This window comes from Macaca fascicularis, chromosome 18 (genome assembly GCF_037993035.2).
Source record: "Macaca fascicularis isolate 582-1 chromosome 18, T2T-MFA8v1.1".
NCBI classification, from domain to species: Eukaryota; Metazoa; Chordata; class Mammalia; order Primates; family Cercopithecidae; genus Macaca; species Macaca fascicularis.
Genome location: NC_088392.1, coordinates 68179426 through 68206343, shown reverse-complemented (window position 1 = coordinate 68206343; position 26918 = coordinate 68179426). Strand labels below are relative to the sequence as shown.

Genomic DNA, 26918 nt, shown 5'->3' with positions numbered 1-26918 from the left:
TATTCCAACTCTGACATTCTAGAAAAGGTAAAACTACGGAGACATTAAAAAGACCAGTGGTTGGCAGGGGTTAAGGTAGGAAGAAGGGGTAAATAAGCAAAGCAGAATTTTTAGCACAGTGGAACTATTCTGCATGATACCATAATGGTGAATACATGTCATTATACATTTCTCAAAACCCACAGAATATACGAGAAAATCCTAATATGAAATACATACTCTGGGAAATAATGATGTGTCAATGTAGGTTCATAAATTATAACAAATGTACCACTATGATAAGGGATGTTGACAGTGAGGGAGTCTGTGCATGTGTGGAATTAAGGAGTACATGGGAACTCTCTGTAGTATCTGCTCAATTTTGTTGCGGATCTAAAACAGGTCTAGGCCAGGCGTGGTGGCTCACACCCACAATCTCAGCACCCTAGGCAACAAAACCAAACCCCAGCTCTACAAAAAATTAGCCAGGTGTGGTGGCACTCACCTGTAGTGCCAGCTACTCAGGAGGGTGAGGCAGGAAGATCACTTGAGCCCAGGAGGTTGAGGCTGCAGTGAGCCAAGATTGTGCCCCTGCACTACACCCTAGGTGACAGAGCAAGACACTGTCCCAAAAGGAAAAAGAAAAATTAGCCAGGCCTGGTGGCCTGTTGCCTATAGTCCTAGCTATGCAGGAGGCTGAGACAGGAAGATTCAGCCCAGGAGTTTGAGGTTACAATGAGCTATGATAGCACCACTGCATTCCAGCCTGGGCAACACAGCAAAACCCTGTCTCAAAAAAATAAAACAGGCTGGGCACAGTGGCTCACACCTATAATCCCAGCACTTTGGGAACTCAAGATGGGCAGATAGCTTGAGCTCAGGAGTTCGAGACCAGTCTGGGCAAGATGGTGAAACTCTGTCTCTACAAAAAATACAAAAATTAGCCAGGCATGGTGGCACACAACTGTAGTGCCGGATATTCAGGAGGCTGATGTGGGAGGATTGTTGGAACCCAGGAGTTTGAGGCTGCAGTGAGCTATAATTGTGCCACTGCACTCCGGCCTGAACAACAGAGTAAGATCCTGACTCAAAATAAAAATAAAATTTAAAAATCAGAAAAAAAAAACTCTAATCCTGCTCTACTATCATCTTTTCTCTAATGCCCAGTTTCCTCTTTTTCCTAATCATACTGAAAAGAAATAAAGAAAAAGTATACAGAATTAAATTATATGTACTCAAATTTCACATAAAAAAAATAAAAGGTTAAGCAAGAGTTACTGGATCATGGTTTCCCTAAATCAAAAATTTAATCACACGTAACTTTCCTCAGCTTTCTGTAGCAGCACCATCCAAGAGAACGATCTGTGTGATGATGTAAACATTCTATATATACACCACATAACACAGTAGCATCTAGAAATGTGTGGCTTTTAAGCACTGGATAGTATGACTGAAGAACAGCATTTTTAATTTCATGTAGCCTAGTGGCTACTTCACAGGATAGCACAGCTCTGTAGCCAATCAGAGATCTGTCAACTCTTTCTCTTTTTTTTTTCTTGAGACGGAGTCTCGTTCTGTTACCCAGGCTGCAGTACAGTGGTGCGATCTCAGCTCACTGCAACTTCCGCCTCCTGGGCTCAAGCGATTTCCTGCCTCAGCCTCCCGAGTAACTGGGACTACAGGCGTGTGCCACCACGCCCAGCTAATTTTTGTATTTTTAGTAGTGATGGGGTTTCACCACGTTGGTCAGGTTGGTCTCGATCTCCTGGTCTCAAGTGATCCACCCACCTCGGCCTCCCAAAGTGCTGGGATTACAGGCGTAAGCCACTGTGCCTGGTATTGCCAACTCTTTCTCCAAAGTTTCTCATCAATGTTCTTTCCTATTTCTTTTTTTTTTTTTTTTTTGGGACGGAGTCTCGCTTTGTCGCCCAGGCTGGAGTGCAGTGGCCGGATCTCAGCTCACTGCAAGCTCCGCCTCCCGGGTTTACGCCATTCTCCTGCCTCAGCCTCCCGAGTAGCTGGGACTACAGGCGCCCACAACCTCGCCCGGCTAGTTTTTTGTATTTTTAGTAGAGACGGGGTTTCACCATATTAGCCAGGATGGTCTCGATCTCCTGACCTCGTGATCCGCCCGTCTCGGCCTCCCAAAGTGCTGGGATTACAGGCTTGAGCCACCGCACCCGGCCGTTCTTTCCTATTTCTACCAATGTCACAGTAATTCGGCACTATACACACCTAATATGTATACTACTCTCTATATATGCCATTGAAATATTAATTATCTCCCTACACTTCATCAAAATATTGTTTTAACATTATTTAAATTTTTATCATTCAAAATGTTCAAGATTCTTCAAAACGTAAAAGAACAGGAAGAATAAAGTCCATATAGCATTCAAAATCAAAGTATCACAATTTGACTTGATTGTATTTTTCTAGTCTCATTATCCACAAAAATCCCGATTCAATAAAAAAGATCTACTCATTATCCCTCACAAAAATGTTAAGCTTTCTCTTGCTTTAGTTGTACTGTTACCAATCATAGATGACTATGTTCATTTTAAAAGTCAAATCTTAACTCTTTCCTGTCTATGAAAACAAACGATTCTGACCACTTCTAAGTTGCAAAGCTAACATATGATTTAGTTAAATATTTAATATTGATTTATTGCTTTAATGGTTACTTAGATCTTTTAGTTTTCATTTCTTTCAGACTTTGTTCCTAAACTTGAAGGGCATAGCCCAGAGAGTAGTGCCCTCCACACATCATTCACTCAGATGTGAATTAATTCAAAGGAGTTAAAAAGGATAATACAGGAAAAAAGGACTGAGTTTTTCTCTGCCAAGAACCCACACATTGTTCTTTAGCATTACTAAAAGCTCAAAATATAGCTGAGTTCCTGATAGGTTTCTGGCAGTTTCCTGGCCTTGTAACGTGGCTCAACACACCAGGGGAGAGAACTCGTGCTTTCTCTTCACATCTTTAGGGAACAGTACCTTAGTTCTGGAAGGAAACTGAAGTAGTTTCCTAGCTCTAAACCAGAGTCCAGGCTCCACTTGAAGCATTAAGAGGTTTCTTCCTAAATAGTTTTTTGGGCTTTTTTTGTTTTTTTCTGAAACAGGGTCCTGCTCTGTCGCACAGACAGTGGTGCAATCTTGGCTCACCTTAACCTCCTGGGCTCAAGTCAACCTCCCAAGCTCAAGTGATCCTCCTGCCTCAGCCCTGCCGAGAAACTGGGACTACAGGCGCATGCCACCATGCCCAACTAACTTTTTTTTGTACAGATGGGGTTTCACGTGTTGCCTCGGCTGCTTCCTAGTTTCTAATAAGTCAAATAAAATTCATTTCCCCAAATGGTGTCAGCCACGCAGATGAGGTACAATGAAAGAATATGGTAAGAAAAAATTATCTACATTTTAACCTTTTGAAAATAGGATTTTTAGCTATTTCCAATTGTCATCAGATTATTAATCTGCCTGGAAAAAAATTTTACCCAAAGAAAAAGGTATTTATCTTTTTTTTTCTACAGAATGTTTGATTAAAATTTTGGCAGTAGTTCACGCCTGTAATTCCAACATTTTGGGAGGCCGAGGTAGGTGGATCACCTGAGGTCAGGAGTTTGAGACCAGCCTGACCAACACGGTGAAACCCCATCTCTACTAAACATACAAAAATTAGCTGGGAATGGCGGTGTGCACCTGTAGTCCCAGCTACTTGGGAGGCTGAGGCAGGAGAACTGCTTGAACCCAGGAGGTGGAGGAGGCAGTGAGCCAAGATCACACCACCGCACTCCAGCCTGGGTGACAGAGCGAGACTCCGTCTCAAAAAAAAGAAGAAAATTTTAAGTAAAACTAGTTATTTCTAATTTATTCTATTTTTAGTCTTAAGTAGAACAAAACTTTATTTCCAGTTCCTGATATTGTCCATTTAACATGAATTAACACCAGAGCACCAAATGACTTCTTCTACATACTTCTCACAAACACAAACCTAACAGATAAAATTGGCATTAAATAAAATTAGATATTTTGTCAAGCATTTGTGAGTACTTAATGTCTATGAAAGGCATAAAATGAAAAGCCCAATAAATGTTTTAAAGTCACAACCCAAAATCTAGAACTGTGATCACAGCAGAACAACTTTAAGATAGGTACGTTTTCTTCTTCTCTCCATACACTATGGAATACCACAATGTTTTGGAAGAGTCTCTTCCTCAGACTCTATGTACACCTACATCTGAAAACAGCAAAAGATAAGAATATCGACCTTGATAACAGCAAAGGATGGCCAACAGCTAAACTCAATTCCTTCTCTTGAGCTTATTTCAAAAATGAAAAAAAATAACCCATGGCTCTGTCCCATCAAGGGGGGGTTGGAGGAGGGGTCCGGCTGGGGCAGGAAATAATCTTTCCTAGGTTGCTACATTGCTTTGCAGCTTTGCAAGAGAGCCAGAATTTGTTTGGAAGATGATGACTTCACCTTGTTCCACAAATCTACTTCCCTTGGCATCTTGGAAGAGTAGAGCAGATATTTCCAGATTTATTTATTTACTCTTCCTCTCAGAAATTAAGAATTTTCCTTAAGGTGAAGAATTAAGACTTTGAAATCGAATGTTTCTATAATTTCAGGAAACTAAATGATCACCAGAATTAAATAATGTACACTGAGTAGAATTTACTTGAACTAACTTCCTCTACGAGATTTGTATATAAAATATACTGAACTATTTTTGTCCTAGAAGTATTCTATAATTTAGCTACCTGATAGAATTATTTTTTTTCACAATGCAAGGATATTAACATAGTCAAATTGAAAAAGTACAAATTTCAAATGATAAAACAGTATCTAGCTATAGATATTCTACATCCACGCACCTTATATTTGGTGAAGTGGTAGGAGGGAGTGTGTGGAAAAGTCAGATGAAATAAGAAATATAAAGGATGACCAATGGTAGAGAACCAAAAAAGTAAAAACTCACCCTATCCTGGGTAGCAGGTGGATGAATGAAATAATGAATACAAACCTTTCAACCGAAGGTAAGTATTAATACAAGCATATGAATTTAACGGAGGCCAATAAAGACCTTTAAATAATCCAGTATCTGGTACCTATATAAAGATTTACATGAAATGAATTGGTGATCTCAGTTCAGATATCCTGGAGGTCTTATTAATGTGAGTGTACAGTACTGAAGGTAACATGTATATAATAAAAAGAGATTCCATTTCAGATATGGGTAAACAGCAATTCAATTAAATTACTATTTTCACAAGATATCTGAAATGGTTCAAAATTGTTAAAAAAATTTTGCTATTTCCACAAATATTAAATAATACCCATTATGCCTAAAATGCACTTACATTAAAAAATATATTTTGTACTAAAACAGATTTACTCTATGGGAATTTTGTTTTTTTAGTATACTACAAATTCTGAGGTCTTAATTTTCTAGAATTTTTCTTTTTTAATCTTATAAAGAAAAACCCTCATGATAACAAAGAGAAGATAAAGGAAATCTCCAAACAGCCTACTTGGTATAATACCTATCACGATCAAACTCCATATATAAAACTGTGCCAAGAAATATAAATATCAAATAGATTTATCAACAGTAAATAATTATTGAAATCAAAGGAAATTTTTTTTTAAAAAAATACAAGTTAAATAACATTACTTCTGACAAGTACAATCACTACTTCAGAAAAGTAAAATTTAAATTCAAAATCCCACAACATAAACCAGTCAGAATAAATTAGCTGGTTTTTATGTTTGGCTTTGTTTTTAAAAAGCCAGTATATACACTACATGTGCTTTGTACATATTATTGTCTCTTAAAAACATACATTTTTCAGTGATTTAAATTTGGCAACTCATCTCAGTAAGAGACCGACCTAATTATCTGATTTTTGCATTTTAGAATTCACAAAATTCCACTTACCACATATTTTACAGCACTTATAAACTGGTTGTGGAAAAGCAGATGCTGTGTTTCATCTTCTGGATTTGAAGCTGTATACAGCATTCCACAAACATTACAAGAAACTGCTCCAAATCTTTTTTGTCCTGCATCCTATTTATAAAAAACATACAAAAGTTTTTTTCCTCCCAAAACAATTATTCCAGAACATCAGCCTCTAAGGCTATAGTGTGAGCATGAAGTGAGAATTGTTTAATTTACAATGAATAACATTCAATGTTAATTACTAAAAACTACATGCTAATCTTTGAAATCTGCATGTGATTTTATTAATGTTTCCATTTTAGTAACCTGATCCGTAGCATATAACAATTTTTTAAAAACTGACAAATAGCTTTAACATCACAAACTTAGTCCTAAAGCCCCAAATAGTAAATATTCTATGAATGAGAACTAATATATATTTCATATTTGTAATAATTATACTACTAGCATGTAGAGGAAAAAGTTTTTTTGATACAGGGTCTCATTGTGTCACCCAGACTGGGACTACAGGCATGCGCCACCATGTCTGGCTAATTTTTGTTTTTGTTTTGAGACAAAGTCCCACTCTGTCACCCAGGCTGGAGTGCAGTGGCACGATCTTAGCTACTGCAACCTCTGCCTCCCAGGTTCAAGCGATTCTCCTGCCTCAGCCTTCCGAGTAGCTGGGATTACAAGAGCGTGCCATTGCACCTGGCTAATTCTTTGTATTTTTAGTAAAGATGGGGTTTCACCATGTTGACCAGGTTGGTCTTGAACTCCTGACCTCAGGTGATCCACCTGCCTCAGCCTCGCCAAGTGCTAGGATTACAGGCATGAGCCACCATGCCTCGCCACCTGGCTAATTTTTATATTTTTTGTAGAGAGAGAATTTTACCATGTTGCCCAGGCTGGTCTAGAACTGAGCTCAAGCGATCTGCCTGCCTCAGCCTCCCAAAGTGCTGGGATTACAGGTGTAAGCCACTGCACCCAGCTAGACTCTTTTTTATTTTTATTTTTAATTTGAGACAGAGTCTTGCCCTGCCACTCGAGTAGATGGGATTACAGGCACCCACCACCAAGGCCAGCTAATTTTTGTATCTTTTAATAGAGACCGGGTTTCGTCATGTTGGCCAGGCTGGTCTCCAACTCCTGACATCAGGTGATCCACCTGCCTCGGCCTCCCAAAGTGCTGGGATTACAGGCGTAAGCCACCGCGCCTGACTCACTCAATTTTTTAATGTCTTAAAAGTCTGGGGGGCCAGCTGAGGTGGCTCACGCCTGTAATCCCAGCACTTTGGATCACGAGGTCAGGAGTTCAAGACCAGCCTGGCTAACATGGCGAAACCCCATCTCTATCAAAAATACAACAAATAGTCAGGCATGGTGGTGTGTGCCTGTAACCCCAACTACTTGGGAGGCTGAGGCAGGAGAATCACTTGAACCCAGGAAGCAGAGGCTGCAGTGAGCCGAGATCATGCCACTGCACGCCAGCCTGGGTGACAGAGCAAGACTCCATCTCAAAAAAAAAAACAAAAAACACAACAACAACAACAACAACAAAATAAGTCTTTACTCAACAGTTTTCTCCTCTACAATTTTTATTTATTTATTTATTTATTTATTTTAGATGGAGTTTTGCTCTGTCGCCCAGGCTGGAGCACAGTGGCGTGCAATCTCGGCTCAGTGCAAGCTCCACCTCCCAAGTTCATGCCATTCTCCTGCACCTGCCACCACACCTGGCTAATTTTTTTGTATTTTTAGTAGAGACGGGGTTTCACTGTGTTAGCCAGGATGGTCTTGATCTCCTGACCTTGTGATCCGCCCACTTCGGTCTCCCAAAGTGCTGGGATTACAGGCGTGAGCCATGGCGCCCAGTCCCCCAAAAATTTTAAGACCAGGCGTGGTGGCTCACACCTGTAATCCCTGCACTTTGGGCAGGCAGATCACCTGAGGTCAGGAATTCAAGACCAGCCTGACCAACATGGTAAAATCCCATCTCTACTAAAAATGCAGATGCCAGCCCACAGAACCATAAGCCAAATAAACCTCTAAAAATACAAAAATTAGCCAGACGTGGCAGCATGCACCTATAGTCCCAGCTACTAAGGAGGCTGAGACAGGAGTTGCTTGAACTCAGGAGGCAGAGGTTACAGTGAGCTAAGATTGTGCCACTGCACTCCAGCCTGGGTGACAGAGTGAGACTCCATCTCACACACACACACACAAAAATTAACAATTAGCTGTGTGTAGTGATGCATGTCTTTTAGTCCCAGCTATTCAGCCAGCTGAGGTGAGGGGATCACTTGAGCCTGGGAGGCTGAAGCTGCAGTGAGCTGTGATCATGCCATTGCACTTTAGCCTGGGTGACAGAGTGAGACCCTATCTTTTAAAAAAAAAAAAAAAAAAAAAAAAAATTCTACTGATTATGCTGACTGTAACTACATTAAATGTTCCTAGTACTCTGGGTGCCTTAATTTCTTTATATTCACTCTTTCAAGTTAGATTTTTAATCAATCAAAATATCTCTTTTCCAATTTATCTGCCTGTAATTTAAAATGTAATTTTAAAATAATGTATTCTGCAATACAGATATTTAAAATCCTTTTATACATTAAGTTCCATGTTACTTTTTTTTTTTTTTTTTGAGATGGAGTATCGCTCTTGTTGCCCAGGCTGGAGTGCAATGGCGTGATCTCAGCTTACCGCAACCACAACCTCCACCTCCCAAGTTCAAGGGATTCTCCTTTCTCAGCCTTCCAAGTAGCTGGGATTACAGGAATGTGTTATTATGCCCGGCTAATTTTGTATTTTTAGTAGAGATGGGCTTTCTCCACATTGGTCAGGCTGGTCTCGAACTACTGACCTCACATGATCCACCCGCCTCAGCCTCCCAAAGTGCTGGGATTACAGGCGTGAGCCACTGCGCCCAGACAAATTCCAAGTTATTTTAAGATTTAAATCAACTACTGTAAGAAGGTAGTGATCAAATGACAAATCTAAGAAAGTAACAGATGTGTAATAAAGTATCATAATTTGTTACGAAACTAGAAGTATGAAAACAATTATTGTTAGAAGACAGAGTCACTATTTAAGAAGGGGGTTATAATAATACCAGGAATATTTTTCTTTTTCTTTGTTTTTTTTGAGACGGAGTCTCGCTCTGTCACCCAGGCTGGAGTGCAGTGGCTGAATCTCAGCTCACTGCAAGCTGCGCCTCCCGGGTTTACGCCATTCTCCTGCCTCAGCCTCCCAAGTAGCTGGGACTACAGGTGCCCGCCACCTCGCCCAGCTAGTTTTTTGTATTTTTTAGTAGAGATGGGGTTTCACCATGTTAGCCAGGAAGGTCTCGACCTCCTGACCTCGTGATCCACCCATCTTGGCCTCCCAAAGTGCTGCGATTATAGGCTTGAGCCACCGCGCCCGGCCACCAGGAATATTTTTCTGAGACACAATCTGGCTCTGTTGCCCAGGCTGGAGTGCAATGGCACAATCTCAGCTCACTGCAACCTCCGCCTGCCAGGTTCATGCAACTCTCCTGCCTCAGATTCCCAAGTAGCTGGGATTACAGGAGTCTGCCATCATGCCTGGCTAATTTTTGTATTTTTAGTAGAGATAGGATTTCACCATGTTGGCCAGGCTGGTCTCAAACTCCCAACCTCAGGTGATCCACCCGCCTCGGCTCCCAAAGTACTGGGATTATAGGTGTGAGCCACTGCGCCTGGTATGGGAATATTTTTCATAATAAAATTTATTATGACAAAAAGGCTCTTTGGCAAAAGTGAATGAATTTATTCTTTAAAACCTTGCATAAATACAATGCTGCTATGATTTTGACAAGATTTGATTTGTCTCCACCAAAACTTATGGGGAAATTTGATCTACAATGTGACAGTGTTTGGAGGTTGGGCTTAGTGAGATGTGCTTGAGTCATGGAGGTGAATCCCACACAAACAGGTAAATGCCCTCTAATGCCCTCCTGCTGGAATGAACAGGGTTTAAAAAAAAAAAAAAAAAAAAAGAGGCTAGCTTCCTTGGTTTCTCTCTCTTGCTTCCTCCCTTACCACGTGGTCTCTCTGCACATGAGCTCACTTCCTTTCGGCATTCATCCGTAAGCTGAAGCAATCTGAGACCCTCAACAGATGCAGATGCCAGCCCATAGAACCATAAGCCAAATAAACCTCTTTTCTATAAAAATTACCAACCTCAGATATCGTATTACAGCAACACGAAATATACTAAGATGGTTCTAACAATTCACCAAAATGATCAAGTTGTATACTTACTATAATCAACTGTTTTTCATCAGTTTTCTCTGCTTCTTTTAGTTTCAAGTCCTTTGGAATTGTTATCTCCAAATGGGAATTACACTTAGGCAAAGAATGATTTCGTGGAGTCTCCCTTAAAAAAATAAAATTACTAAATGTTACAGATCCAAGTCATTTCAAATCATTGGAGGAGAAAAAATAACTTATTTTCTACACAACACTGATAAATTTCAACTTCAGGAGAGGGAGAAAAACCTTTTAAAAATTAAGGGGTTGGCCGGGCGCAGTGGCTCAAGCCTGTAATCCCAGCACTTTGGGAGGCCGAGACGGGCGGATCACGAGGTCAGGAGATCGAGACCATCCTGGCTAACACAGTGAAACCCCGTCTCTACTAAAAAATACAAAAAACTAGCCGGGCGAGGTGGCGGGCGCCTGTAGTCCCAGCTACTTGGGAGGCTGAGGCAGGAGAATGGCGTGAACCCGGGAGTGGGAGCTTGCAGTGAGCTGAGATTCGGCCACTGCACTCCAGCCTGGGCGACAGAGCGAGACTCTGTCTCAAAAAAAATCAAGGGGCAGGCCTGGCACGGTGGCTCATGCCTATAATCCCAGCATTTTGGGAGGCCGAGGCAGGCACATTGCCTGAGCTCAGGAGTTCGCGACCAGCCTGGGCAACACGGTGAAATCCCATCTGTACTTAAAAAAAAAAAAAAAAAGCCGGATGTGGCAGCGTGCACCTGTAGTCCCAGCTACTCGGGAGGCTGAGGCAAAAGAATTGCTTGAACCCAGGAGGCTGAGGTTGCAGTGAGCCAAGATCACGCCACTGCACTCCAGCCTGGCGACAGAGTGAGACTGTCTCAAAATATAAAAATAAAAAATAAAAAGGGGGAAGAAAACTACTAATTTTCAGTAAAAAAACAAAAACTGTAACACTTACCATAGTCTGAACATGCTTTTAAGTTTGATAGTTTCAGCTACCTAAGTCATTCCAATTTGTACTAAATACCATTTGTTGTTAATCCGAAAGGCAAAGTCAGTCAGATCTATTTAATTCTGACATTAAAAAGAAAACAAAAAGCTTTTAATCTTACTTAAAACACGCTTACATGTTGCTAATACCCAGTATTTCTAGAAGTCTAGGGAAAAGGGCATTCTCAAACACTATTTAGACAGGCCCAATCACTTTGGAGGAAAGTCTGGCAATGAGATACAGACACACGAGTAAGCAAAGATATACGTATTTATCACAGGATTTGTCTTTTCTGGATAGAAATGAAACAGAAATATCCAAAATGTTCATAAAGTACAGAACTGTTAAACCACGGTAAGGTCACACAATGAAATTTAATGCAGAATTTAGAAGAATAAGGTAGCTGCCAGATACTGTGGCTCACACCTATAATCCCAGAGAATTGAGAGGCTGAGGTGGGAGAATTACTTGAGGCCAGGAGTTCGAGACCAGCCTGAGCAGTATAGCAAGACCTTGTCTCTAAAGAAAAGAATTTTTAAAAAATTATCCAGGTATGGTGCCACGTATAGTCCTAGCTACATGGGAGGCTGGGGCAGAAGGATCACTTGAGCCCAGGAGTTCAAGGCTGCAGTGACTGTGCCACTGCACTCCAACTACGAAAAAAAAAAAAAAATTAGGTAGTAAGGTAGAAAAAATGTCCATAGTAAACAGTGTGTATAGGCATAGAAAAAGTTGTAACAAAAAGAGAATCTGTAGGTAAACTGAGGGTTACTAGCATAACTTTTTAGGGAAGAATCCCCTAAACTCAAAACTTGTAAGTTAAAATCCTTAAGCTCTAAAATTTAATTAATACCTTACCTGTTATCACTGCTTTTAGATGTCTGGTTATTGAGAATACTCTGCTGTTGGGGAGCTGAACCTGTAATTTAATCAAGAAGGTGGGTTATGTATTGAGTTTTATATTAGTTTTCCATCTAATGGATAAAATCATTATGAAGAAAAAAAAACCTTCAATGCATTACATGACTTATTTTTAATAAAGACCATCTGATAAAATTAGAACCTCCTTCCTAGATACTATTCTTCAGATAAAAGGCAGAAAGGCTGTCCCATACTCAGACTACAAAGCTGCAAAGAGATGTAATGGTAGATTAGTTTGTCTCTAATTTAACTAACAATTATTAGGACCGAATAATAACGAAATTGTTTCAATGCCTGCATAATTATACAATCCCTAAGTAGAAATAAATGAAAACATTTTCTTGCTAAAAAAAAAAAAGACGCCGGGCACAGTGGCTCACATCTGTAATCCCAGCACTTTGGGAGGGCAAGGCAGGCAGATCACCTGAGGTCAGGAGTTCGAGACCAGTCTGCCCAACATGGGGAAACCCTGTCTCTACTAAAGATACAAAATAAGCTGGGCGTGGTGATGTGTGCCTGTAATCCCAGCTGCGTGGGAGGTTGAGGCAGGAAAACTGCTCGAACCTGGGAGGCAGAGGTTGCAGTGAGCCAAGATCACGCCACTGCACTCCAGCCTGGGAGACAGAGTGAGACTCCGCCTCAGGAAAAAAAAAAAAAAAAAAAAAAAAAGATGGTCTCTGGAATTTTAGTCAAAATAATAAAAAAAGGCAATAAGCAATCCATTTTATTTTCTAATGAATAAATGCATTTCTCATATTTATATTACATTCTCTCTTCCCCAACTCAGAGAAAAAGTTAAATCATGTCAGTAATTATCCAAACTCAACATTTTGCTTCATATATACCTTTCCTTTTTTTTTTTTTTTTGAGACGGAGTCTTGCTCTGTCGCCCAGGCTGGAGTGCAGTGGCCGGATCTCAGCTCACTGCAAGCTCTGCCTCCCAGGTTCACGTCATTCTCCTGCCTCAGCCTCCCGAGTAGCTGGGACTACAGGTGCCTGCCACCTCGCCCGGCTAGTTTTTTGTATTTTTAGTAGAGACGGGGTTTCATCATGTTAGCCAGGATGGTCTCGATCTCCTGACCTCGTGATCCGCCCGTCTCGGCCTCCCAAAGTGCTGGGATTACAGGCTTGAGCCACCGCGCCCGGCAATATACCTTTCCTTTAACAAACAATAGGAATTAAGAGATTTATTTTCTATACCCTCTGCTGTCTCATCCAATATAAGTGAGCAAATCCTCACCCAACAGTTCAAATTATTTTTTTTTTTTTTTAGTTTTTTGTTTTTGAGACAGTCTCGCTCCATCACCCAGGGTGGAATGCAGTGGTGCAATCTTGGCTCACCTTTGCCTCCCAAGTTCAAGCAATTCTCCTGACTCAGCCTCTCAAATAGCTGAGATTCCAGGCATACATCACCACGCCTGGCTAATATTTTTTGTATTTTTAGTAAACAGAGACGGGGGTCTCACCACATTGGCCAGGCTGGTCTTGAACTCCAGGTCTTAAGTGATCTGCCCACCTTGGCCTCCCAAAGTGCTGAGATTACAGGTGTGAGCCACCACGCCCACTTCCAAATAATGTATTATAAAAAAGAGTTCACAAGGTTCCAAAACAAAGGCTTTTATACAAGTGGACAATTTGTAGCATTTATTAAATCCTTAGTTTAGACACAGGATCATTCAGATGGAAAACTAAGTAAATAAGGGTTAAAGATAAGAACCTGAAATGGTAGAGCACAAATAATAAAATACTTAAGAAATAAGCTGCTACCACTATTTTATGCAATTCACTAAGGAACACTTCTCAAGAAAGTCACATATAAAAGTTAACTTAAAAAAAAAAAACTTTGGTAGGGAGTCAAAGGGTAGTACTTAGGTACTTTAAACAAACCAATCAACAGAAGTAATTCTGAAACTATGGGTGATAGTCATGATAATCACATATATGAAAAATATAGCAATGGTTAAAAAGAATGTCACAACCCTATTTGGTATATAACATTTTCTGTAATACTGACAAAAACGTCACTGAAGACTATAAAATCCAAATAATATTTCCAAAGTATTACCTGGAAATTTATTCTCTCCTGTATCAATTTTTGCTTGACTGAGCAGAGTTGAAACAACAGTAACATTTTCCACTGGACTGTTTTCTAGCTTGGATTCCAAACATTGGCTGAAATTCTGAACACACATAATTCAAAATTTTTACATCAACTTTGCGTTTTATCTAAATACACTTTCAGTAAATTCTAGCATACTAAAAAAATTTAAGATACTTTTTATTTGGAGTAATTCATATAGACATGAAGTCTCCCCATGATCTTGCTACAAGCTACCCTCTCAGCATCAGAGCCCATTATTACCCTTCATGCTAAATTTAAAAACAAGGTACAGCAGTACATGCCTGTTGTCCCAGCTACTAAGAAGGCTCACTAAGAGGGGAGGATCGCTTAGGCCCAGGGGTTTGAAGCCAGTCTGGACAACATAGTGAGACCCTATCTCAAAAAAAGGAAATACCTCTCCCACATATATATTCAATAGTTTCCTGGCTCTATACCTTTTTTCCAAGTTTTGTCTGTCTAGACTATAATGTCCAATATGGTCATCACTCCCACGTCTAACTAGTGAGCACTTAAAATGTGGTATCACTTGAGATGTGCTGACAGCATAAATCACACCAGATTTTGAAAACTTAAGCACCCGGCCGGGCACAGTGGCTCATGCCTGTAATCCCAGCACTTTGGGAGGTCGGGGTGGGTGGATCACTTGAGGTCATGAGTTCGAGACCAGCCTGACCAACAGTGACCAACAGTGAAACCTCGTCTCTACTAAAAATACAAAAATTAGCTGGGCATGATGGCAGGCACGTGTAATCCCAGCTGCTCGGGAGGCTGAGGCAGGAGAACCACTTGAACCCGGGAGGCAGAGGTTGCAGTGAGCCAGGATAGTGCCACTGCACTCCAGCCTGGGCGACAAAGTTAGACTCCATCTCCAAAAAAAAAAAAAACAGACAGGTTAAATAAAAGATACTAAAATCAGGCCGGGCGCGGTGGCTCAAGCCTGTAATCCCAGCACTTTGGGAGGCCGAGACGGGCGGATCACGAGGTCAGGAGATCGAGACCATCCTGGCTAACACAGTGAAACCCCGTCTCTACTAAAAAATACAAAAAACTAGCCGGGCGAGGTGGCGGGCGCCTGTAGTCCCAGCTACTCAGGAGGCTGAGGCAGGAGAATGGCGCAAACCCGGGAGGCGGAGCTTGCAGTGAGCTGAGATCCGGCCACTGCACTCCAGCCTGGGCAACAGAGCGAGACTCCGTCTCAAAAAAAAAAAAAAAAAAAGATACTAAAATCAATTTGATCTATTTCTCTTTACTCTGTTAATGTGGCTACCAGATAATTTTAAATTATCTGGTATGTGGCTCACTTATATTCCTACTGGATAGTGTTGATCCAGAATACCTTTCCCCCTGTATAAATTCAACTCATTGCTCCTCTTCCATAAAGCCTTTCCCAGTCTTCTCTACCTGTTCTTCATCTACTTTGTCTAAATCTCTTTCATGTGCTTATCACTTTTTATTTTCAATCAGTGATTTGTGTCTGACTTACCTATAAATCTTAAAAGCAACAACCATATTATATTTACCTTTTTATTCCCAATAGCCTCTAATTCAGAACCTTGCCAAAGCAGATACTCAATTAGTAAATAAAAAAAGAAAATGCTTCAGGCTGGGCATGATGGCTCACGCCTGTAATCCCAGCACTTTTGGGAGGCCGAGGCGGGTGGATTATGAGGTCAAGGGATCGAGACCATCCTGGCCAACATGGGGAGACTCTGTCTCTACTAAAAATATCAAAAAATTAGCTGAGCATGGGGCTGGGTATGGTGGCTCACGCCTGTAATCCTAGCACTTTGGGAGGCCCAGGCAGGCGGATCACCTGAGGTCAGGAGTTCGAGGCCAGCCTTGCCAACACGGTGAAACCCCATCTCTACTAAAAATATCAAAAAATTAGCTGAGCATGGGGCTGGGTATGGTGGCTCACGCCTGTAATCCCAGCATTTTGGGAGGCCCAGGCAGGCGGATCACCTGAGGTCAGGAGTTCGAGGCCAGCCTTGCCAACATGGTGAAACCCCATCTCTACTAAAAATACAAAAATAAGCCAGGCATGGTGGCAGGCGCCTGTAATCCCAGCTACTTGGGAGGCTGAGGCAGGAGAATCACTTCAACCCGAGAAGCAGAGGTTGCAGTGAGCTGAGATCACGCCACTGCACTCCAGCCTGGGAGATAAGAATGAGACTTCATCTCAAAAAAAAATATTAGCTGGGTGTGGTGGCGGTCCCAGTTACTCATGAGGCTGAGGCAAGAGAATCGCTTGAACCCGGGAGGCAGAGGACAGAGTGAGCCAAGATCACACCACTGCACTCCACCCTGGCTACAGAGCAAGACTCCGTCTCAAAAAAGAAAAAAATACTTAAAACTCCATCAACAGTGGCTATCTCAGGGAAACGGAAATGGAAACTCCTTAAGGGCAGGAAACCTACCCATGTTCTATAGCCCTAGCACAGCACCTTGAACATAGCAGGCACTCAAATATGTCCTGAACCAATATGGTCACATTTCCTGATCACTCTGTGACAGTGGTCAAAATGTTGAGATTAGCGAAAAATAATTGGAAACAATCTGAATGGTGAAAGTCTTCTTTTTCTTTTGAGATAGAGTCTCACCCTGTCACCCAGACTAGAATGCAGTGAAATGATCACAGCTCGCTGCAGCCTCAACCTCCTGGGCTCAAGAAGTCCTCCTGCCTCAGCTTCCCAAGTAGCTGGGCCCACAGGCACACACTACCACTCCTAGATAATTTTTAAATTATTTTGTAGAGATGGAGTCTCACCATGTTGCTCAAACTGGTCTAAAACTCCTCGGCTCAAGAGATCCTTCCACCTCAACCTCCCAAAATGCCTGACCCAAGCTGAAAGTCTTTTCATAAAGGAAAAGATAAACTTGTGGTATATTCCTATACAGTTTTAAAAATACTCATGTATCAATAAGCATCTAATATAATGTTGATTACACAAAGTCAAGTTACAAAAATATGTATGTTAGTATTTTTGTAAAACACTGAAACACAAAGCAAGCTAAGTATTCTTTATGAATTTATACACACATAAAATCACAGAAATAAAAACTGAAAAGATCTACATCCACTTTAGGAGCACATTTAACTATGGGGAGTCAGGTAAATGGAATAAAGAGTTGCAGTCTTTGGCCAGGCGCGGTGGCTCATGCCTGTAATCCCAGCACTTTGGGAGGCCGAGTTGGGTGGATCACAAGGTCTGGAGATCGAGACTATCCTGGCTAATACAGTGAAACCCCGTCTCTACTAAAAATACAAAAAATTAGCCCAGCATGGTGGCGGGCACCTGTAGTCTCAGCTACTTGGGAGGATGAGGCAGCAGAATGGCGTGAACCCAGGAGGTGGAGCTTGCAGTGAGCCGAGATGCACCACTGCACTCTAGCCTGGGCGACAGAGTGAGACTGTCTCAAAAAAAAAAAGAGTTGCAGTCTTCAACTACACCTGTAATGTACCTTTTGTAACTTTAAAGGATTTTTAGTAATGTTTTTTAAATGTTAACTTTTGTCAAATCTGGGTGGTAGACATATGAGAGTAATGTTAATCTCTGCTATATTCTAAATGTTTGCAATATTCTAGAATTTCAAACCATAAGATTTTTAACATAGCAACAAGTTACTTCAGATTTTTTTTTTTTTTTTTTTCTGGAGACAGAGTCTCACTCTGTCACCCAGGCTGGAGTATAGCGGCGTGATCTCAGCTTACTGCAGCCTCTGCCTCCCAGGTTCAAATGATTCTTCTGCCTCAGCCTCCTGAGTAGCTGGGATTACAGGTGCGCACCACCACACCCAGCTAATTTTTTGTATTTTTAGTAGAGATGGGGTTTCACCATGTTGTCCAGGCTAGTCTCGAACTCCTGACCTCAGGTGATCCAACAGCCTTAGCCTCCCAAAAGTGCTGGGATTACAGGCATGAGCCACCACGCCCAGCAGGATGGTTTCTTATAATGTTCCTCCAAACAGAGGGGCTGCATAAATTCAAAGTATCTTTCAGTAAAGGCAATGTTATCTAAGGTCAAAATAATGTGGTCTACGTAAGCATCTTTATTCTAGCACAGTTTACTACAAAGGAATGAATTAGATTTCATATCCATCAATATACTCTCCATAAACTGTCTGCCTTCTGAGTTCTAACAAGCATTTATGCAGCAAGGAGTTAGAAGACACACTCTACAACTGTATCTGGAGACACAATCCATAAAAAGCCACTACATCTCTGCAAGAAGCCACACTTATTACTCACACTACAACTCACTACTTATTTCTAATTACTATCACTGACTGGTAAAATCTCTCTGAACAATCATCTTTTAATTGATGCTTGCATTCCTATCTATACAGAAAATAAAATCTGAGAGTATAATATGGTGTCTTCTCCCTTTAAGAAAAATAATAGACACTGATCTATTTTCATGGCTTCTGGAATAAAGCCCAGACTCCTAACTCACATTTGCTCCTAGACAAAATGTCTCAAAAGAGAACTTTAAATCACTTGCAAAACTTTGAAGTAATTTGACTTTTTTCTCTATTCATGATGACTTTTTTTGCTCAAATGATTTCTAATGTTCAGAGTATGCTGTTTTAGAAAGAATGCTGGGCTAAGAATTAGAACACCTGGATCCTAATTCTATTTGTGCCACCAAACAAGTTGCCTAAATCATATTCCATTCTCAAGTTTTCTCATTATAAAATTAAATAGTACAAATAAATGAGTGAGATCTATGTTAGAGTTTCAGGGTTCTATGCATATAAAATTTCTGCTTATTGGTTTTATGTATTAGTAGCCTACATATGATTTATTTTAAAAAGAAAAGGGCTCAGCTGCTTTCATAAAGTTTAAAACTACTTTCTTAGATAATCAAAATTTATTCCAGATACAAGATTCTGGTTTTCAATTTACTTTTCCATTTCAGAGTCTTGGCCACTACAATTTTATTCTTAGGCTGAAGACTGAATTATTTATACCTCTCAGACATTCTACTTGCCAACTATTCAAAACAGCCACACAAGTCATCTCCTTAAAGACATTTAACTTTTAAGTTATATCCAGTAGGAAAAAAGGCTGTTTAGTCCTAGTTGAAATTAATTTTAATATTTAGGTCAAAAGTAGTCCCTAAAGGCCAGGTGCAGTGGCTCACGCCTGTAATCCCAGCACTTTGGGAGGCCAAGGCGGATGGATCACCTGAGGTCAGGAGTTCGAGACCAGCCTGATCAACATGGAGAAACCCCCTTCTCTACTAAAAATGCAAAATCAGTCAGGTATGGTGGTGCATGCCTGTAATCCCAGCTACTCAGGAGGGTGAGGCTGGAGAATGGCTTGAATGAGGGAGGCGGAGGATGCAGTGAGCTGAGATCGCGCCATTGCACGTCAGCTTGGGGAACAAGAGCGAAACTCCATCTCAAAAAAAAAAAAAAAAAAGTAGTCCCTAAGAAATGTACTTTCAGGCCGGGCGCGGTGGCTCAAGCCTGTAATCCCAGCACTTTGGGAGGCCGAGACGGGCGGATCACGAGGTCAGGAGATCGAGACCATCCTGGCTAACACGGTGAAACCCCATCTCTACTAAAAAATACAAAAAAAAAACTAGCCGGGCGAAGTGGCGGGCGCCTGTGGTCCCAGCTACTCGGGAGGCTGAGGCAGGAGAATGGCGTAAACCTGGGAGGCGGAGCTTGCAGTGAGCTGAGATCTGGCCACTGCACTCCAGCCTGGGCGACAGAGCCAGACTCAGTCTCAAAAAAAAAAAAAAGAAATGTACCTTCTATGGTTATAATTAATAGGAAAATCAGTGTGTTAAATTTTAAAGAAAAGCTGGAATTCACCAGGCTTATGCTTACATAAAATAAAAATGAAGAGTAAAAACGAGGAAACAATGAGAAGCACCCCAAGTAAATGTGAGACATCTAAAGTTCTATCACAACAAGACTGGGTTAATAAAACTCTCGCTAACAACTTAACAGGAGACCTTAACAAATGACTCTTCAAACTTTTATGACTTGATTCTTATGCTAAAATGTTATAGACATTTCTTACAGAAAATATTTAGGCACCTCTATTGTGCATAATAAAAACAGATTACCTTATTTGATGCTGAATCAAAAGAATGTTTCATCTGATTATCCAATGGTGGGTCAGAAGGTTTTATCTCATTAGCCAAATGACAATTTTCAGGAGCCCTTTCTGTGGTTTTATTAATTTCTACTGTAATATCATTAATTTTCACTTCTTGAGAATTAGTTTCTTTCATTTCTTCCTGCTGGCAACTTATATTTCCATCATGTGGCTTTGTCCCTAAAAATGTACTTTGAGTCATTGGATGATGCATTTCTAAAGCTGGTGGTGAAAAACTGGTTCGTAATAAGCCTAATTTAGGGGAAACTTGAGAGTCCAACTTATTGTGCTGCACAGAGTTAAATTTTGAGAGTTTAATTTTAGTCCAGTTGGAGTTCTTCTTGGCTGAACTATTTATTCCATTTAGTATACATTTCACGGGCTTTGTTTTTCTACTTGGGAAAAAACGATTACATTGCACATCCTGATTTGTTTCCTTCTGATGAAGTATTTGTCTTTCAACACTGGTCTCTTCCAATTTTATTTCCGTGGGCTTTTCTTCCTTTACACTTTCCATTTGTGAAGATTCCTTTTTCACCTCTACATTATCTGACTCAATTTCACCAGCAATTTCTTCACAGAGCTGGAGAATACTACCTCGTTTGCTCTTTCCTGCTTGCTCCAGGTCATTATCACTTTGTTCAGGCACTGATGGCTGTGGACTTTTTGGGAGTGTTGTGTTAGTATTCACTTGTGTATGAACCGACTTCTTTATCTCATTCCTTTTCGAGACCACTGAAGCAGCCATTTTTGATCTTTTCACCTCAGAAGGTACAGGCACAGGTTTCACTTCTTCTTTTCTAGTAGTCTTCTGAGGACACTTTTCAGATCCTTGTACACACCGAGAACTACAAGCACAAGCTGTCTGATGTTCTACCTTGCGTTTTTTCCCTTTGGGGGAATCTATTACTTCATTAATTACTAGATGTTCATCTTCTTTAGAGTCAGACTTTACTTCCAGTACTTTTCTCTTCACATGTTTCTGACTTGTTTTACTAGATTTACTCTGAATACTGCTACACTGCTCTTTTTTAGTTGGTGGCAAACTCTGTTTAACTGCTTGAACTTGACCCTGAATTTCTCTACTGCGTAAAGACCTTCTTGAAACCTCTGTTAACTGTTGTAGCCTTTGTGATCTCCGGTTAAGCTGTTCATTTGCTTTAGGGTTTTCATGCACGAATTTTTTCTGAGATAATTTCTTTTTTGTAGATTCTTGTGAATGTCCCCTCACAGTCACTGTATTTTTATTAATGGATTTGGTAGCTTTATCAGTAAACGCTGCCTTTGATGACCTTGTACTCATGCGTGTTTCCAATTCTGGCTGATTTATTTTACTTTCACTGGAAGATTTAGCCTGTGATTTTGTAGTCTCCTTTGGACCTGATTTTTTTGCTAGATTCTTTTGAGAATCCTGAATTTCTGTTTCTGAATTCTTATCTTCACTTTTTTTAGTAACTTTGGAGGAATTCTCTTTTGATTTCTCCTGAATGGACATCATTCCTGAGTAATGACTTTCTTTTCTGTGTAATTTTGAAGAGGATTTTTGTGTCCTGGTAGGCGTGAATGCTGATTAGCTAGTATTATTACTGAGGAGCAGGTATGAAAAATCAACTTTAACTGATGCTGATACACATTTTCAACAAAAATACTAGTTTGCTTCAAGTAAGGTTTCTGTCATTCCTAGAACATGAGAAAAGCTGGCATGAATGCTAAAAGATACTTGCTTTACTTTGGACAAGGTAATAAAAATTTGAGGAAAATTTAATTTGATTTTTTAACAAGTTTTTTTATGAAAAGAAATTTAATTCAGGTTCGAACTGTTCTGTTAATTTTTTAATTAATTTTGGTTTCTGGCCTAGCCCTATTACTGGGGAGTTATTTATCAGTGACCTGTTTTGATAAAATTTTTGAAAACTTTTTTCTTCTGAAGTCTACCGTTATTGGACTTCGATTCACTTGAAACATGTCTTATGGCTAACACGTTTCTTTCCTTGTTTGCTGAGTCTGTTGGTTTGCAGTTCTTATCTAACCTCCTTTGTTCAATAAAATATTCTATTAATATAGATTTCCTTTTGTGCTGCCATTTCTGAAAAATTAAAAAACAAAAATAAAGTTTTGTACAATCCATGAAATATGGCAATGCTAATACTACACAGAAATAACCTTGATTTAAATTAAATCTAACTCCTCCTTTTGAAATACCTAGTCTGTACCCTTAAGGCTAACAGAACGAAGTATCCCAAGTATATTCCTATGAATAATCAATAACTTGCCTTATATAAGCATAGAATAGTTGAAAATCAGTGTATTCCTTGAGGTTTACTTACAGTTTTTGCCCCACAACATAGACTCGATGTCTCAGCCACCATAACTCATGAAAATTAGACAAAACCATTCCTTATAATATGCTCTTAACACATTACACAGCACCTGAAAGAAAAAGGGCTTTTTTAATGTTTAAAAGGACAAAGGAAAGATGTAATCATCCATTCAGCTCTCATCAAATATAACACTCCATAATTTCATCCTGTCCTACCATTAGTCATTATTTCCTCAGAGCTCACATTACACAGAGCATTTAATTTTAGTATTTCTAATTTGCAGTCAACTATATGCAGCCAATGGACTAGGAAGCATTCATTTATATTGTGAAAAAAAAGTTTTAAAAGACGAAAAACAATTCATAATATAAGCATAAAATGGGGTAAACCAATAAAGTAAAATCCTACGTGGGGGAAAAACCAATGCACATAGATAACTATATACATAGAAAAAGACTGAAATACAGTCAAAGGAGGAAGATTTAAGCACACACATTTACCTCTATTCCCATTCAAACCCTACTGGAAAAAAAAGCAATAGAGGAACTAAAACAAGACCCAGTTGTGGTGGCTCACACCTGTAATCCTAGCAACTCCAGAGGCTGAGGAAGAAGGATCGCTTAAAGCCTAGAGTTTGTGACCAGCCTGGAAAACACAGCAAGATTCTGTCTCCACAAAAATTAAAAATTGGCCAGGCATTGTGGCATGCACCCACAATCCAGGTTACTTGGGAGACTGAGACAGGAGGATTGTTTGAGCCCAAGAGTTGAAGGTTGCAGTAAGCTATAATCATGCCAGTGCACTCCAACCTGGACAAAAGAGTGAGACCCCATCTCTAAAAATAAGTAAATAAAAAGCCAAGACAGGCCGGGCGCGGTGGCTCAAGCCTGTAATCCCAGCACTTTGGGAGGCCGAGATGGGTGTATCACGAGGTCAGGAGTTCGAGACCATCCTGGCTAACGCGGTGAAACCCCATCTCTACTAAAAAATACAAAAAACTAGCCGGGCGAGGTGGCGGGCGCCTGTAGTCCCAGCTACTCGGGAGGCTGAGCCAGGAGAATGGCGTAAAAACCCGGGAGGTGGAGCTTGCAGTGAGCTGAGATCCGGCCACTGCACTCCAGCCCGGGCGACAGAGCGAGACTCCGTCTCAAAAAAAAAAAAAAAAAAAAAAAAAATTAGAAGTACAGATGCTACAGAGAAGGATAAATAACTGACTTAGTAGACTCAAGAAAACCTGAATCTTCAGGTAGAAATGTGGAAAGCTGAGAAGATCTATTTATACCCCAAGACTCAGGAATTGGCAGTATCAGACTCCACAGAGATGGGGATAAAAATGGGACTCAAAAGGCCAGGCACGGTGGCTAACACCTGTAATCCTAGCATTTTGGGAGGCCAAGGCAGGTGGATCACGAGGTTAGGAGTTCAAGACCAGCCTGGCCAAGACGGTGAAACTCTACTAAAAATACAAAAATTAGCCGGGCGTGGTGGTGGGTGCCTGTAATCCCAGCTACTTGGGAGGCTGAAGCAGGAGAATCACCTGAACCCGGAGGCAGAGGTTGCAGTGAGCTGAGATCGTGCCACTGCACTCCAGCCTGGGCGACAGAGCAAGACTCTTGTCTCAAAAAAACAAGAAAATGGAACTCAAAAAAGCAGATAGGGCTGGGCACAGTGGCTCACGCCTGTAATCCCAGCAATTTGGGAGGTCGAGGCAGGCGAATCACTTGTGGCCAGGAGCTCAAGACTAGCCTGGCCAACACAGTGAAACCCTATCTCTACTAAAAATACAAAAAAATTAGCTGGGCGTAGTGCTGCATGCCTGTGATACCAGTTACTCAGGAGGCTCAGGCAGGAGAATCACTTGAACCTGGGAGGCAGAGGCTGCAGTGAACTCAGATTGTGCCATTGCACTCCACCCTGGACAACAAGAGACTCCGTCTTTAAAAAAAAAAAAAAACAAACAAAACAAAAAACAAAAAACAAAAAAACAGGCTAGGCGTGGTGGCTCACACCTGTAATCCCAGCACTTTGGGAGGCTGAGGCAGGTAGATCACAAGGTCAGGAGGTCAAGACCATCCTGGCTAACACGGTGAAACCCCGTCTCTACTAAAAATACAAAAACTTAGCTTGGCGTGGTGGCATGCGCCTGTAGTACCAGCTACTGGGGAGGCTGAGGCAGGAGAATTGCTTGAATCTGGGAGGCGGAGCTTGCAGTGCGCCGAGATCGAACCACTGCACTCTAGCCTGGGCGACAGAGCTAGACTCCATTCCACACACAAAAAAAGAAAAAAGCAGAGAGACTCCCAGATTGCCATTCCCACTACTAGCACTCAGAAGACTAGAGGTATAAATCTCTAGGAGTGAAACAGAAGGTCTGCAGGCTCAACACAGTTGAGGATGCACAGTTGAGGATGGAAGTATCATATCGATAACAGAAGAAATAAATAGGAATATACACACCAATTGCTGAAACTCACCCTGTACATTCAAAACCCTCTTTGCCTACTCACCAAGGCTCCTAGAGGATAGCTCCTAGAGGCTCCAAGCATACACCTTCTACTAAGGAAACGGAAATATTATGTTCTGAAGATGAGTACTACCGAATTTGGCAAGCCCTAGAGAAAATACCTAAAAATACTGATAACGTCTACCTATAATCACTAAGACACAAACACAAACACACACCCTATAGTCAGGAGTCTACCCGCCACTCTACCATCCAAATACACACAATTTCCAATCACTTTTAACCATGAGCAGTTAAACAAGAATCACCACAAACACAAGAAAAACCTTCATACGAAGAAAAAACAGGAAAAAAGTAGCTTTGAAGAAAAAATTAGAGACAAAAACTAAAAATAAGCTAATTTGTCATGAAACAGATATACAAGAACAGCATACAAAAAAGAACTCTTGAAAATTAAAAACACTATAGAAAAAAATGAAAAAGTCAACAGACACATCAGAAGGTAAAGATAAGGAGCTCTCCTATAAAGTACATCAAAACGACTAAGATGGCACATGGGAGGAAAAAAATAGGAAAACGAGAGGACAAGCCATGAGGTCCAACAGGCCATTAACTGGACCTTTCAGGGAAGAGAAAAAAAGCACTGGGGAAAAAAAAAAAATTCAAGAACTCAAGAAATTTTCCTAGACCTGAATGACATGAGTTTCCAGATTAAAAGGGCCAAGATTGCCAGGTGCAGTGGCATGTCTACAATCCCAGCTACTCTGGGAAGCTGAGGCAGGAGGATCACTTGAGGCCAAGAGTTCCAGACCAGTCTGAGTAACAGAGCAAGATCTACCACAAAAAAAAAAAAAAAAAAAAAAGAAAGAAAAGAAAAAAAATGTTTTTTTGAGACAGAGTCTTGCTTTGTTGTCCAGGATAGAATGCAGTGGCACAATTTCAGCTCACTGCAACCTCCACCTCCCGAGTTCAAGCAATTCTCGTGCCTTAGCCTCCTAAGCAGCTGGAACTACAGGCATGCACCACACCACCTGGCTACTTTCCTCTGCTTCCCACCAAGATGGAGTCTCACTCTGTTGCCCCAGCTGGAGTGCAGTGGCACAATCTCGGCTTACTACAACCTCCACCTCCTGGGTTCAAGTGATTCTCCTGCCTCAGCCTCCTGAGTAGCTGGGATTACAGGCACATGCCTGCCACCACGACCGGCTAATTTTTCTGTATTTTTAGTAGAGATCAGGTTTTGCCATGTTGGCCAGGCTGGTCCCGAACTCCTGACCTCATGATCTGCCTGCCTCAGCCTCCCAAAGTGCTGCAATTACAGGCATGAGCCACTGCGCCTGGCCTTTTTTGTATTTTTAGTAGAGATGGAGTTTCACCATGTTGGCCAAGCTGGTCCCAAACTCCTGACTTCAAGTGATCCACCCACTTTGGCCTCCCAAACTGCTAGGATTACAGGCATGAGCCACTGTACCTGGCCAAAAAAATGTTCCAATAAGCTGAGCATGGTAGCACATGCCTACAGACAGGCCCAGCTACTCAGGAGGCTGAGGCAGGAGGATGACATGAGCTCTGGAGTCTGAGGCTGCGGTGAACTATGATCATGCCACTGCACTCCAGACTGAGTGACAAAGACACCATCTCTTTAAAAAACAAAAACAAAAAAATGGGGCCAGGCATAGTGGCTCACGCCTGTAATCCCAGCACTTTGGGAGGCCAAGGCAGGTGAATCATGAAGTCAGGAGTTCAAGACCAGCCTGGCCAACATGGTGAAACCCTGTCTCTACTAAAAATACAAAAAAATTAGCTGAGCATGGAGGCAGGCACC

The 26918-nt window shown here is 41.1% G+C and overlaps 1 protein-coding gene across 14 annotated transcripts in view; it reads right to left on the bottom strand.

Annotated features, from left to right (window-relative positions):
• The window catches only part of ESCO1 (establishment of sister chromatid cohesion N-acetyltransferase 1), a 74295-nt gene that overhangs the window by 26621 nt on the left and 20756 nt on the right, over nt 1–26918 (bottom strand). For all 14 annotated transcript variants that reach the window (XR_012427273.1, XR_012427274.1, XR_012427272.1 and 11 more), the window contains exons 3-8: nt 22636–22738; nt 20277–22394; nt 14140–14254; nt 12012–12072; nt 10205–10319; nt 5919–6050 (exon numbers count right to left, since the gene is read on the bottom strand). Coding sequence is in view for 9 of the 14 variants with exons in the window: in XM_015440120.4 (XP_015295606.3) it covers nt 5919–6050; nt 10205–10319; nt 12012–12072; nt 14140–14254; nt 20277–21806 (1953 nt within the window). In the remaining 5 variants the exon portion in view is untranslated. The remainder of the gene's footprint in view (nt 1–5918; nt 6051–10204; nt 10320–12011; nt 12073–14139; nt 14255–20276; nt 22395–22635; nt 22739–26918) is intronic.